The 12,252-nt window shown below is 53.8% G+C and overlaps 1 protein-coding gene across 2 annotated transcripts; it reads right to left on the bottom strand.

The window, feature by feature from the left end:
- Positions 1-821: 821 nt before the first annotated feature.
- Positions 822-10,694, bottom strand: IRX4 (iroquois homeobox 4). 2 transcript variants are annotated; one of them, XM_066205802.1, is made up of 7 exons: positions 10,659-10,694; positions 10,067-10,260; positions 5,382-5,540; positions 4,203-4,454; positions 3,563-3,669; positions 2,295-2,617; positions 822-2,104 (listed from the first exon to the last, which is right to left on the bottom strand). In XM_066205802.1, the coding sequence occupies exons 3-7, from the start codon at positions 5,424-5,426 to the stop codon at positions 1,338-1,340; spliced, it is 1,494 nt and encodes a 497-aa protein (XP_066061899.1). In that variant the 5' UTR covers positions 5,427-5,540; positions 10,067-10,260; positions 10,659-10,694; the 3' UTR covers positions 822-1,337. The 2 variants fall into 2 exon arrangements, with proteins under 2 accessions (XP_066061899.1, XP_066061908.1); XM_066205811.1 differs by lacking the exons at positions 10,067-10,260; positions 10,659-10,694 and adding an exon at positions 5,839-5,971.
- Positions 10,695-12,252: the final 1,558 nt, after the last annotated feature.

The following is a 12,252-nucleotide window of genomic DNA, read 5'->3' as shown; positions in this document are numbered from 1 at the left end:
GTGCCCTCGGTTCTTCCCCGCCACGCCGGCCGCCGAAGCTCAGGGGTTTTAGGCCGGCCCGGGCAAGCCGGGATGTATTATTGCCTCGCAGTTTCTTTTCCAGCAGTTCCCCCTGTCTCCCGGTCCGGGGATCAGTAAAGTTTGTTCCCATTCCGGGGAAGGAATTGAAATCTTTTAAGCGCCTGTTATCTAAGCGGTAAATTGGCTGCGAGTGCTCCTGAATCGCACGTCGAGAGCGCTCTTCCTCCCTCTCTCTTTTTGTTGGCGGCACTCTATTTAATGTCAAAACGGTAAAGCATCTGTACTGAAGTGCTGAAATATTCATGGCGGATCAGCGATTCTCCGCACTGGCAGAGGAGCTGGAAAGCTAAAACGGTTCTTTAAAAGATCAAATTTTCCATGTGAATCAATTGCTCCGCGCATGGCGGAGGCGACGCCGCGGCAGAGCCCGGCCCTTGGGGGCCGACCTCGCAGCTCGGGAAGGAGGGGAGGGGGAAGGGGGGGATGCTCCCGCCCCGCCGGGCCTCGGCGGGCAGCCGGCGGCCCCGCTGCCGGCCCGGGAGGCGGCCGGGGCCCGGCGCTGCCCCGCGGAGGCACGGCCGGCGCGGAGCGCAGCCCAGCATCCCTGCTGCGGGCAGCGTGCCTCCCGGGCTCCGTCCTCAGTCCCGCGACAGCGCTGCGCTGAGCCTCTCTTCCCCTCTCCCGGCAGCCTGTTGACAGTCCTTGGAATTACCGGGACTGGCTCCGAGGGGGAATTGGAAAACACAGAAGATGTTTGTTGCCCAATGCAAAACGCCACTACTTGTGTTACCTCTGAAACAGACAATTTATTGGAGTGAGCATACCTTTTAACATATTCTTTTTTTTTCAAGATAAATTTGTGCAGTAGGTGTAAACTTAGTAGAAGTGCTGTTTGTGAATTATATGCTAACAAGGAAATCAGAAGGAAAAACTCTCGAGAAGTCTTTATAACTAATGTCGGCATGCCTTAAATTAAACTTGAATTAAAATTTCCCGTTTGTAAACTTTCGGATGTAAACTTTTTAAGTAGGTCTACACTATAGTACGTGCTTTTTTGGACATGGAATTAAATAACTCTCACGACATTGATCCCTTAAAGTCGCAGCCAGGAGAAAATGTTCAGAACAGCAATGAGCAAAGTCTTTCCGTTGAACTGAACAAACTGAACTTTAAATCCTCGTTTATGTTGGTTTTTTTTTTAAAAAAAAAAAAAAGGAAGAAAAAGTTTTATATTTGAATTTAAACTCTTGCAAGTCTCTTTTCAGTGTAGCTGACTCTTCAGGCATTAGAAAGTCCTTTGCCCCGCGGCGAGCCTGTTAGGAACAAAACATTTTGCTTCCTGATTTGGGAAACGCCAGAAACTCTTTGTTTGAGTCATGGTGGGCCAGGTTTGAGAGCTGCCCCTTGAGCACGTTGGCGCCGTTCCCCACCGCGCGTCCTAAGGCGCCCGTTTCCAGAATGGCTCCTTTGGTGGTAGCCCAGGAAACTGTTGTGTTGCTCAGGGCTTGATTTAAAGTACTGTGCCTGAACAGGGGGTCGTGAAACACCCCGTCCACCCAGTTCCTGAGGTTGGTGACCGGCGAATCCTGGTGCCTGTCGATGACGCTGACCGGGGCGGGAGCGGCGGCGGCGGCCGAGCCCCCTGGCCGTTTCAGCATGCAGGAGGGGTACTCGGCCTGGTTGAGGGAGGTGGCGGTGTGCGCCAGGGACCAAATCCTGGGCTTCGCCTCCAGCAGCTGCTGCCCCTGCTGGAAGCACATCTTGGACTCGCAGCCGCGCTGCCGAGCGCCCAGCGGGTCGGGGCCGCACTCCTCCGCCGCCGTCTTCAGGCAGCTCCGCGCCCGCTCCGCCGCCGCCGCCGCCTCCTCCTCCTCCTCCTCCTCCCCGGCGGCGGCCGGCGGCGGCATCTTGGCGGGGAGCTCTGCGGCCCGCGGCGGGTGGCTGCCGCCCGGGAGCGGGTGCGGATGCGGGAGCGGGTGCGGGAAGGCCCGCCTCAGCTCGCACTCCGAGCTCTCCGACTCGGCGGCGTCCAAGTCCTCCAGGTCGCTGAGCTCCAGCTCCTTCTCGTCCTTGCCCGTGGGTTCTGCGGGGCGGGGGCGGGGGAAGGGACAGCAAAAACAAGACACACGGTCACTGTCGGCGCCGCGCTGCCCCGCGGCCGCCCCCACCAGCGAGGCCCGCGGCCGCCCCCACCAGCGAGGCCCGCCCCGGGGGCGAGCTGCTGGCCGAGCCCCCGCGGCCGCACCGCTAAGTGCCTGGTTTTAGCAGGGTACCCTCGGCTTTCCCGCTCTTCATCGCCTCTTCCTGCGAGCCCTCCTCCTCCTCCTCCTCCTCTTCCTCGTAGGGCCGCTTCTCGTCAGAGCACTTGTTCCGCGGGGGCCAGGTCATCTTGTTCTCCTTCTTGAGCCGCCGCCGGGCGTTGGCGAACCAGGTGGAGACCTGGGTGAGGGTCATCTTGGTGATGATAGCCAGCATGATCTTCTCGCCCTTGGTGGGGTAGGGGTTCTTGCGGTGTTCCTGCAGCCAGGCCTTCAGCGTGCTGGTCGTCTCTCGTGTGGCGTTTTTTCTCCGCGTCCCGCCGTCCATCGTCCCGTACCTGCAGGCACAGGGGAGCCCCCGGGATGTGACACTTGGCTCTCGTTCCCCGCGCACCTGCCCGACGCGGGGTGCCAGAGCCCCGGTCCCGGCCGCTTGCCTGCGGCGCCCCCCGGGGGGCAGCTGGACAGGAGAGGGGGGAGATGGATGAGGACAGCTCGGTTTTAAGAGGGATGAGGACAGCTCAGCTTTATGAGGGAGACCAGCCCAGAGAATTCAGGCCGAGGAAGGAAAGCAAGAAGGAAGGGTTCAGCCAGCAGCAGCAGCGGGCAATGCAAATTTTCCCTCTGCCTTGGCGGTGGTGGAGGAAAGCGGGAAAAGAATCGCCTGTTTTTATTTGCGGTAAAGTCAATGTCAACATTTCGGGCAGCAGGAAAAGCCTAGCAGCTTGCAAACTCACAGAAATACCACTTTCCTCTCGTTTTATTAGTCCTCTCCAAACAGAATTCGTCTGGGTGACCCCAGGGTGTAAGTGTTAATAGAAATATATTTCCTCTTACTCCTTTTATTAGTAATCTCCTCAACCCTTTTGTTCCTGAAATTGTAGGAACCTAACGCAGATGACACTGGGCTGCGACTGAATATTTAATGCACATCCTCCAGGAAAGGTCACTGGCGCCCAATGGGCCTCTGAGCTGGGAACGGTGTGTGAGGGGGTTCGCGCCGGTTTAAAACTAATAAACATATATACGGGATGCCCAAGCCTGACTCCGCGCAGGGAAAGATAATTACCGCCTCGGTTAAGAGGGATTGCCCCCAGCGCTGCCGCCCGCCCGGGGGGCGGAGGACCCCGTGTCGGTGCGGGGAAGGGGAGGCGACATGGCTGGGAGATGCTGAGCGGCGAGGAAGCAGGTTGGTGGGGTTGGCGGGGCGGGGCGGCGATGGCGGGGAGGGGGCGGCGGGGCTGGAGGGTAGCGAGCGGGGCCGGGGAGGGGACGGCGCTTACCTGTCGTACTGGTACTGGCTGAGGGTGTGATCGTAAGGGTAGTAGGCAGCCGCCGGGGCGATGCCCGCATGCGCAGAGCCGCTCCCGTCCTTCGCATCCAAACTGTTCTGCAAGAGACACCGCCCGCCGCCCTCAGCCCCCGCTGCCGGGAGAGCCCGGCCCCCGCCCCGCGTCCCGGAGCGGCGCCACGGACCTTCCCAGGGGCCCTCGGCCTCGGCGCCCGGCGACATCAATAGGGACATTAACGCGCGCTGTTACGGTGCAGGGAAGAAAAAAAAAAAAAAAAAAAAAAAAAGGTCGTATGGGAAGAGCGCGTTGTTTTTTGGCAAGCCTGAGTCTGGGTCGCCCTAAAGTGCCCGCCCGGACGGGCCCTCCGCACGCGGCCGCCAGCTCGTCAGGCGCGACTTTTAATTGCGTTACCGTGAGGAGCGAGCGCCGGGCTGGAACAGCCGCTGACCGCGGGGCTGGGCGCGGGGAGCGCCGTGCGGCACGGCGGGGCGGGGGAGAAGCGCCCGGGGCTGCCCCCGCCCGAGGAGGGGGTCCCGCCGAGCCGCCTCCGCCCCCGGGGGCACGGGGGGAGCATGGAACGACGGGTGGGCGGAAGGGACGGAGGGGCCGAGCGTCCCCCGGGGCGGCTTACCAAGGAGTAGAAGGGGGGAGCCTCGGTACCGTAGGTCACGTAGTTCCCATAGCCCTGGGGCCCGGCGTAGGGTCCGCCGTAGACCCCCAGGGCGGCGGCGGAGTTGAGCTCGTGTCGGGCGGTGGCGAGCAGGCGGCTCTCGTACACCGGGCAGTACACCGGGGTCTGGGCGGAGGCAGCCGCCCCCGTCTCGGCCAGCGTCCTGCTGCTGGACTCGCAGCAGGTTGTCAGGGAGTTGGTGCTCATCAGGAACTGCAGGGAAAGAGAGCGGCGCTGAGGGCGGGGTGGGGGGAGCTCCTCGAAGTGTAACCAAGTTTGGGTTCGGTTGTTTTTAGATTGTGTGGGTTTGGTGGGTTTTTGTTTGGGTTTGGTTTGGTTTTTTTTCAAATCAGGTGGTAGCTTTGGGATGTCGCCCGCCCTTCTCCCTCCCGTGCCGTATTTTACTTCAATCGTAATAGAAACGCTCTGGAGAAGCGCAGAGGTGCAAGTGTTTTATCAGGTTTTCAAAACGACTCCGCAACAACAACCACCACCAAACGCCCCGTGACTGGATGTTTAATCCTCTATAATACATTCCTCGGGCCCTCTGCATTTAAAAGCTAACTTTTCCTGGGGTGTTTTCACAAGACTGAGGTTTACACCGTTTTCTCCTCTTACAGCACAATGATTCCCATCTGCGTTTTTAAACCTTTCTTTTTTCGAAGTCGTTCATGCATATTTATTTTGACTGCAGATTTGTAGCAGCCACGCATGCATCTGTTATTAACCTGCTGGTTTAGAATATCCCATTCTGTTTCTACGGGCCGGATCTCCGTACCTCCATGTTTAATTGATAAACTGTGGATTCAATCGTGAAAGAGAAAAAAAAAAAAAATAGAGGGGGGGTGGTGGTGCAGGTGGGGGTTGGAGATCTGTAGCTCCCCTTCTCACCTCTCTCATCTCTGTAATCATCTCCCACGCGTCTTTATCACCCCCAAACACCCTAAATCCCCCGTGTTTCTTCCCATTTTAAAACTGCTGCCCAAGCCAGAACTTTGGCATTTTGGAAAGCTGCGGAGCGAGCATTTGCTTTGCCACTACCGCATGCGGGAGAGGATCGCTGCCGCCCTCATCCCGGACGGAAAGCATCGATAAGGACTGAAATTCAATCAATTAACGTTGGTAGGCAAAAAGTCTTACCTGGGGTGCAGAGGAGTAAGGGTAGCCAAACTGAGGATAGGACATGGTACAGAGGCTCCCAGTTATCTAGAAACAAGGCGAGGCGTCTGATCTGCACGCTATTGCAGCCTGGCTCTGCTCTGCTGTACCAATTGATTGGTAACCACAGGTCCCTAGATGCTTATAGGACGAAGCAGAAAACCACATTTAATTTATTTACATGAAAACTTAAACTTTTTTTTTTCTTTTAAATATGTATGCTACATATTTCACCTTTCCTGCTACAGCTACGACACAGAAATAATTGTTACATGTAGGGTCCAAGGCTGGCAGAAGTGACGGCAAAAAATAAATACTTTGCACCCACGGAAAAATAAAAGGTGGGAAGAAGAAAAGTGATACAAATGCATCAGCTCACAAGCACGTTGTTTTAAAAGAGCCGAGCCTCTGACGTCACACAAAACCTACTCAAACTAACCTGCCTGTAAGTTTAACATTCATTTTCGGGAATCTTTCCCCTGGCATGGAAAACAGACTCTCCAGCATCGCTTTCAGCCTGCCTAACAGGGGCGAAAAGTTTGGGAAGCTTTTCTGTAGCGGCAAAGCCTGCTTACAACACATATATTTCTGCAGGCAAGGGAAGGAAATGAATGTTTTTAATCTGAAGGATCAATGTTGTATCAGCGATTTTCCCCACCCTCCTTAGTCACTGAAAGGCTAGTAAGCACTTTTAATTAGAAATTAATTAATGAGCAGCTGCTTCTTCCCACCCCACAGTAATAATTAGTCTCAATTACAAACAAGACATATGAAGGGACACACGACTGAGTCTTCATTTAAGATTTAATCAACAGTTAAAATTAGCGCTAACGCTGAAAATAAAGCACATGATAAGCAATCCTGCTTTTCTTTTCGGCTTTTATTCCAGGCGTGTGATTACAGGTAGAAAACCCTACAAGCGTCTTCCGGGGAATGATGGAAAAGATGTGACTTTTCACATTAAAACGACTTTGATCCCATCTCAAACTTCCAACACCCCTTTCTACACGACCCATCCCACAGCTGCCATCAGCCTCCCTTCCCTCTGGGGGTCTGGGACGCCCCCCCCCCCCCCCCCCCCCCCCCGCTCCCGCCCAACACACACACAAGGAGGCAGCAATCCCCCTCTGCTGCAGGCTCGGAGGGAACGGGCCGTGGGGGGAAGGTGCTGGCAGCCCCAGCACCTCTCCCCCGGCGGCCGGTGCCGCCGAGGCAGGGCAAGCAGGCAGCCCCCGGGAGGACGGAGGCAGCGGAGGAGTCAGCTCCGAGGCTGAAGCTGGGCTGCTGCTAGTGCAGTCGAACGCTGCTCCATGGTGTGCAGACTTGCTCAGAGAGATTCCTGGGTTCAGACATGTGAATAGCCCCAGGGTCACACTCTAATTAATGATGATATTCTCTTCTTCTCCCCAGCTGGAAGACTGCCTCCCAGAAACGAATCTGCCCACACTGACAGCTCGATTGAGGGTGATTGATGACTATCTGGAGACCACAGTACACATAATATAATATCTGCTGCGTAATTGCTTTAATTTACAGATGAAAATACTAGTTCTCAGATCGAGTTAGACTACAACGAGAGGCGTTTTATGGCGCTTTAGAGTGTTTGCAAATAAAAGATATCAGATACAGTACATGCAAATTATCCTGACAGCTCAGTATCTGTAGCCGGGAGAAACGTATAAAGAAAGCGAATCAAATGACATAAATAATCGGTTTGGAATTCTGTATTGATTTTTGGATGGGAAGAAAGTGCTTTTTCTTTCCTCACCTGAAATGCTAATTCCTTTTTATTTCTGAGAATATTAATAACTTTGCCATTGGGTTTATTTTATAGAAGTGGTTCACTATTTCTCCTGCATTACACCCCGGTGCTGCCAAGGTATAATGATACTTTTAGCGACTCTTTACCAGCAGCTTCCTTCTGTTCGGAGTGCTGACGGACTACTGCATTGTTTGGGAAGAAAAGACACCCAGTGTTTACACAATGGTCTGCACGCAGTGTTCCGTGCTGCTCCCTCTGCCTCCTGTGCCCATTGCGCTGGGGGATGTTTGTTTAAGCTCTGGAATAAAACTCACCGGTGCTAGGGAAGAAAATAGTTGCACTTATCTCAAGAGCGGCTCGGTGTAAAGCACTATAATTAGCTGGGAGAACTGGAGAACTGCCTGAAGAAGTCCTCCCAGTTTTCCAGGCTACAGTTTGGGAAATGTCCTGAAGTTGGGGGGGGGGTGGGGGGTGGGGTATTTTTTTCTGGTTTGTTTGGTTATTTTTTTTTTCCTCTGCAGATGTCAACTCCGCAGTGGCCCACAGTACTACAGGTTTTGATATTTAGATGAGTCTATTAAACTTTAAAATTCAAGGAGAAATTCAATATTTATAGTCCTTGTCTATTTATATATCACAGTTGTCTTTCACTGCGCCATGCAAATACTCTGGTGCCCATTTTCGCACTGAACTTTCCTGTATTAATCACGATAATTATTTGTCATTTTTCTTTGCAACCTGCCTGCTCTATTACTTTACCCCTGGTCAGCTTTGTGTCAGTTCCAATCTGTATTCCCTAGAAAGCAGTCATTAAAAAAAACCCTACCAAAACAAACAAACAAAAAGAAAAAGTGACAAAAAACCTTAATAACCTTAAACACTTAAACGCTGAAAGCTGACATTATGTCCTCCTCCACCGTTGATGTCTTGTTTCACTTACAGTCTACAAATAATGGCCCTTTGTTGATAAGAAACGCAACACAATTATATTTCATCTTGAATTTTTGGTGCCAGAGCACAAACATGCATTAAGCTCCACAATGATTTAAAATAACCTTTGTGGTTCTTGCACATAAACAACGTAACACTGTTCAAATCCAAGCAAAGACGCTTAATGCTGTGGGCTATATCCTTAAGCATTTGGAAAATGCAAGTCTCTGCTGTGCAACAAAAATTGATCCTCGTCAAAGCCCCTTTCCTGTACAATGCAGTTAACAGCTTCTGAGAAAGAAACACACACAGCTTCCTCCAAAGTTTGAGCAAGGAAACCCATCGCGATCAATAGGAAATGCTGGAGAGTTCCCTTCTGGTCAGAACCAGCCTGCACACCCAGGTGAGCAGGTATTTCCTATCCAAAGCCCAGCCAGATCTCTCTCCCAGGGTTATGAGTTTTTCCTCTGAGAACCTGGAGCCAGTGCTCATACAAGTTTTATTGCAAAAACATGGAATGAGAATGAAAGAGTGTGATGCTGGAACAGGCCACAGCAGGTAAAACACAACCTCTTCAGGATTCAGGCTTTGATGGACATCTTCAGGGACATGATCTAGAGGCAGTTAATGCAGCTACACTTACTATCTTCGTTTTCATCGCCTTCTCTTTTGGAGGGGTTATTGCCACTCCTGGAAACATTTCAGCAACGGAATTTGCTTATGGGCTAAACAGACTTTAGTGAAGTCTTTTAGTCGAGTTTGCTTTGTTTTCATGTTACAGACTTAAAGCAACATTGACACCGCCTGACTAACACTGTGAAGGCTCTACATGTTGCCCATTTGGAACCGAGGGCAGCCTACAACATTTTCAAGTAGGTTAGCTCCCATAAACTTGACATTAACAGTAAATATCACTGTTTTTTTTTCCCCTGAGCCAATTTGAGGTGTAAGTGCACCTCCTGCACTCTGAAACGAGGGACAGCGAGATGATGCTGTCGACCTGCAGAAACCCATGCCATGGCTTGGGATTGGCAGAGCCATGATGACCAACAGAACAGTTGCATAAGAAGGCACTGCTAATTAATTTACTCAGTTTACAACTACATGTAAAATCAGTTGTTCAAAGCTATCCATTTGAATGCTTTCATTTTGTAAGTCGTCAATCCTCTTGGCAAACAATCTAGATTAAAACAGAAAGGCCTCACATGCTCATTCTGTTCCTTGTATTTACTAACTTTTCACATTTAAGAACTAGAGCCAGCACTTTCTCTCTCTCTCTTTTTTACATGCACACCTACACACACACACACACACACACACATACACACAAAACTTTTCAGCAAGAAAAGCAAAAGCTGCAACCTGGGCAGCTGCTGTATGGCTATAGATGGACCCTACAACATGCCCACATTTACCTGCCCGGTGCAGAGTATCGCAACTATGCTTTCACTAGCAAAGCAAAGATTGTCTAAGATTTCCTTTCTCAGCTCCTGTACCCCCAGTGCTGCAGACCCACAGGCATTCAGACACCACCACCTTTAAGCTCTCTGGCAGCCGACAGCTTCAACTTACTTCACTGCAAAGGTAAAACTTTCCTGCTTGCAAGGTCAAATTCTGTCTTTTAAAGTTCGCCTTAAAATCCAGAAAGTTTGACTCGGTACCTTACCTTAGTGCTCGCTGAATATCATATCCACACCCCCTTCCCAAGAAATAACACACGATTGTTAAAATACATTTACCCTCTGTCCTAGGTAAAGATTGCACAAAGCCAAATGATTCATCACGGATAGTTTCTCTTCCCTCCAGCAGTTCGTTTTCAGCTGCCTTGCTGCTAGACCAGGCTCCGAAGGAGAAGGGGGGCGGGGGGGGGGGGGGGTAAGCCCCACCGCTCCCCTCCACCCCCCGCTTCCATAGAGACACACACACATACACACACTGTCAGAAGCATCACCACCAAAAGAAGAAATTTTTTTACCTGCGATTACGCCAGGCTTCGGCTAAAACCTGGTAGCGATGGCTGTGCCATGGCAGGGCTTCTCTCTGTTGTGCGCTGGCTGGCGCGGCGGGGAGCTGCGGGGAGCTAAGGCAGACATCTCTCAGTGCGCGGTACCTGCGCGGCGCGGCACGGAGCCTTCGGTCCCCAGGCGCCACAGCCACTTCACTAACCCCCTGTACCAGAGTGACGCTCAAGTGAATAGTTCCACTGATCACACTCCTTCCTACTGATTAACACTTTCCAACACGACCAGGCATTCCACTTCCAACTTTTGCCGTTTTAAAGCAGAAGCAGCCAGCGCCGCTTGCTTCTGCGGGTTATAAACGCCGTCTGGGGCGTGGGGGACACCATAATTAATAGCAGGTTAGTAAAATTAGTGCTGCCACTCCAATTGTTGTCCTTGTTGCCAACAATAATTGCATTGATTCTGGAAGGACACGAATGTCCTCCATTTAACCTAATGATCTGCGGGTTGCACACGCTGTACGGCAGCCGTGGCGGTGATTAACTAAGCGCACCTCCAAACTATCATTTATCTCCGCGAGTCACGACTGAAAGGGGCTAAACTTACAGGCAACTCTCCCTGCCTCTCTCGCCGTCTTTGTTTCCCTCCCGCTGGAGGAGGCGGGCTGGGACGTCGGCGTAGCCCTGCGCGCAGGAGACGGGCACCTGTACCTGTCCCCCCGGCCGCCTCGGCTTTATTCATAGCCCGGGGGCAGCGCGGCGGAGCCGGCAGCCGCGGAGCTGCCGGGGACCGCCTGGGCCAGCGCCCCCCGGCCGCGAGGAGGGGGCAAGGGGGGGCGGCGCGGCAGCGCCCGGTATCGGGGACCCGCTCCCTGCAGCGCCCCCGGGGCTGGCTACGCCAGCTGCCCGCCCTGGGCGCAGCCCCACAGGGGCTGCCCGGGCACCGGGGGCTTCCTCCGGGCCGAGGTGGGGGGGGGGGGGCAGCCGAGCGGGGAGGGGGCGCAGGTGCCGGCGGCAGCCCCAGGCAGGCTGGGGCAGGAGCACTTGTTCCCGCTCGTCCTCTCCGTCTTCCTGCGCCCGTCCCTCCGGCAGGCCGTCCGTCTGTCCCGCCCGGCCTCAGCCGCAGGCTGCCACCGCCACGGCCGCTCTCCCTCGGGGAGAAGTTCCACGGGCCTGAGGCTGGGCGAACTGGCAGCGAGCTCCCAGTCCGAAATGCGTTTCCCAGTGTGCAGCCTCCCCCCACCCCCCCAGTGCCGGGCGCCCAGGGCCGCTTGGGGCTCCGGCCCGGTGTACGGGGCCGCGCAGCGCCCGGGATCCCCGCGGGAGCCTGTGCATGACAAGTTCCACCGCGAGCTCGGTACTTTCTTTTCTTAATTGTTTGTTCAGCAGGAAAAGGGACAAATCGGGATTGACAGAAGGGGGAGGAGGGATCAATATCATTCCTGTTTAAAGGCGTGAGCCTGGGCAGACGTCTCAATAAGACAGAGGAGGAGAAAAAGAGAGTATTATATCCTACCTAATTAAGCGAAGACAAAGAGGTGTGGGGAGAAGGTTCAGCAGAGGTGGGGTGGCAATGGGAATTTTTAATCCGGTGTCTTCCCACAGTAACCACCAAGGCTGAACAGTAACGTTAATAAGGAACATCTGTACATCGACAGATTTATTCTTGCCAGGGCTCTTTCATGCCTGTGTCATTTGCATGGCCCCGTGCTCGTAATATTCGACACACGCTGCACCTGTAGTGCAATGACAGGGTAAATCTGATGAATGCTAAAACTGGGAAATTCTCTTCTCTTTCCCCTTTCTCCCTCCTCGGACTGCCCGTGCCGATTTCAAGGTGGGGAAACCGCACGGAGAAAGAAAACGTGAGCCTTCTCCGCATCTACACTTGTAAACAAAAAGCCAATCATGCCACAAGCCTTTGCATTTTAAAGCGGAATAACAAACCCACAGCGACGTGGATGTCCTGGTTGCCCGCCCAGGGCTGCCTCCCGGCCGGCGGGACGAGAGCTCTGCCATGCCCCTCGGGAGTGCAGGAGGCGTGTGTGCCGTCTCCGTCCCGCCACTGCGGGTCTGGACTTTTCCTCCGTTCCCCCGGAGAGCCTGTCCCTCTGCCTGTCCCCTCTCCCCCGGGCTCCAGCCCCTGGTTGCCTGTGAGCCCGGCCGACCTCCCCGGGGCAGCGCCCTGCCTGTGCAGGGGG

Source organism: Chamaea fasciata, unplaced genomic scaffold (genome assembly GCF_029207755.1).
Source record: "Chamaea fasciata isolate MVZ Bird 193981 ecotype frontalis unplaced genomic scaffold, bChaFas1.0.hap1 SCAF_1, whole genome shotgun sequence".
Taxonomy (NCBI): domain Eukaryota; kingdom Metazoa; phylum Chordata; class Aves; order Passeriformes; family Sylviidae; genus Chamaea; species Chamaea fasciata.
Note: the sequence above shows the minus strand (reverse complement) of the source record. Positions and strands in the feature narration are given on the sequence as shown.

Excerpts from the sequence above, each read along its gene's own strand:
- IRX4 (XM_066205802.1), bottom strand. The coding sequence starts at position 5,426 with ATGTCCTATCCTCAGTTTGGCTACCCTTACTCCTCTGCACCCCAG. Across the intron at positions 4,455-5,381 it reads CTTACTCCTCTGCACCCCAG|TTCCTGATGAGCACCAACTC; the intron begins GTAAGACTTTTT and ends CTTTCCCTGCAG. Across the intron at positions 2,105-2,294 it reads GAAGAGCGGGAAAGCCGAGG|AACCCACGGGCAAGGACGAG; the intron begins GTACCCTGCTAA and ends CCCGCCCCGCAG.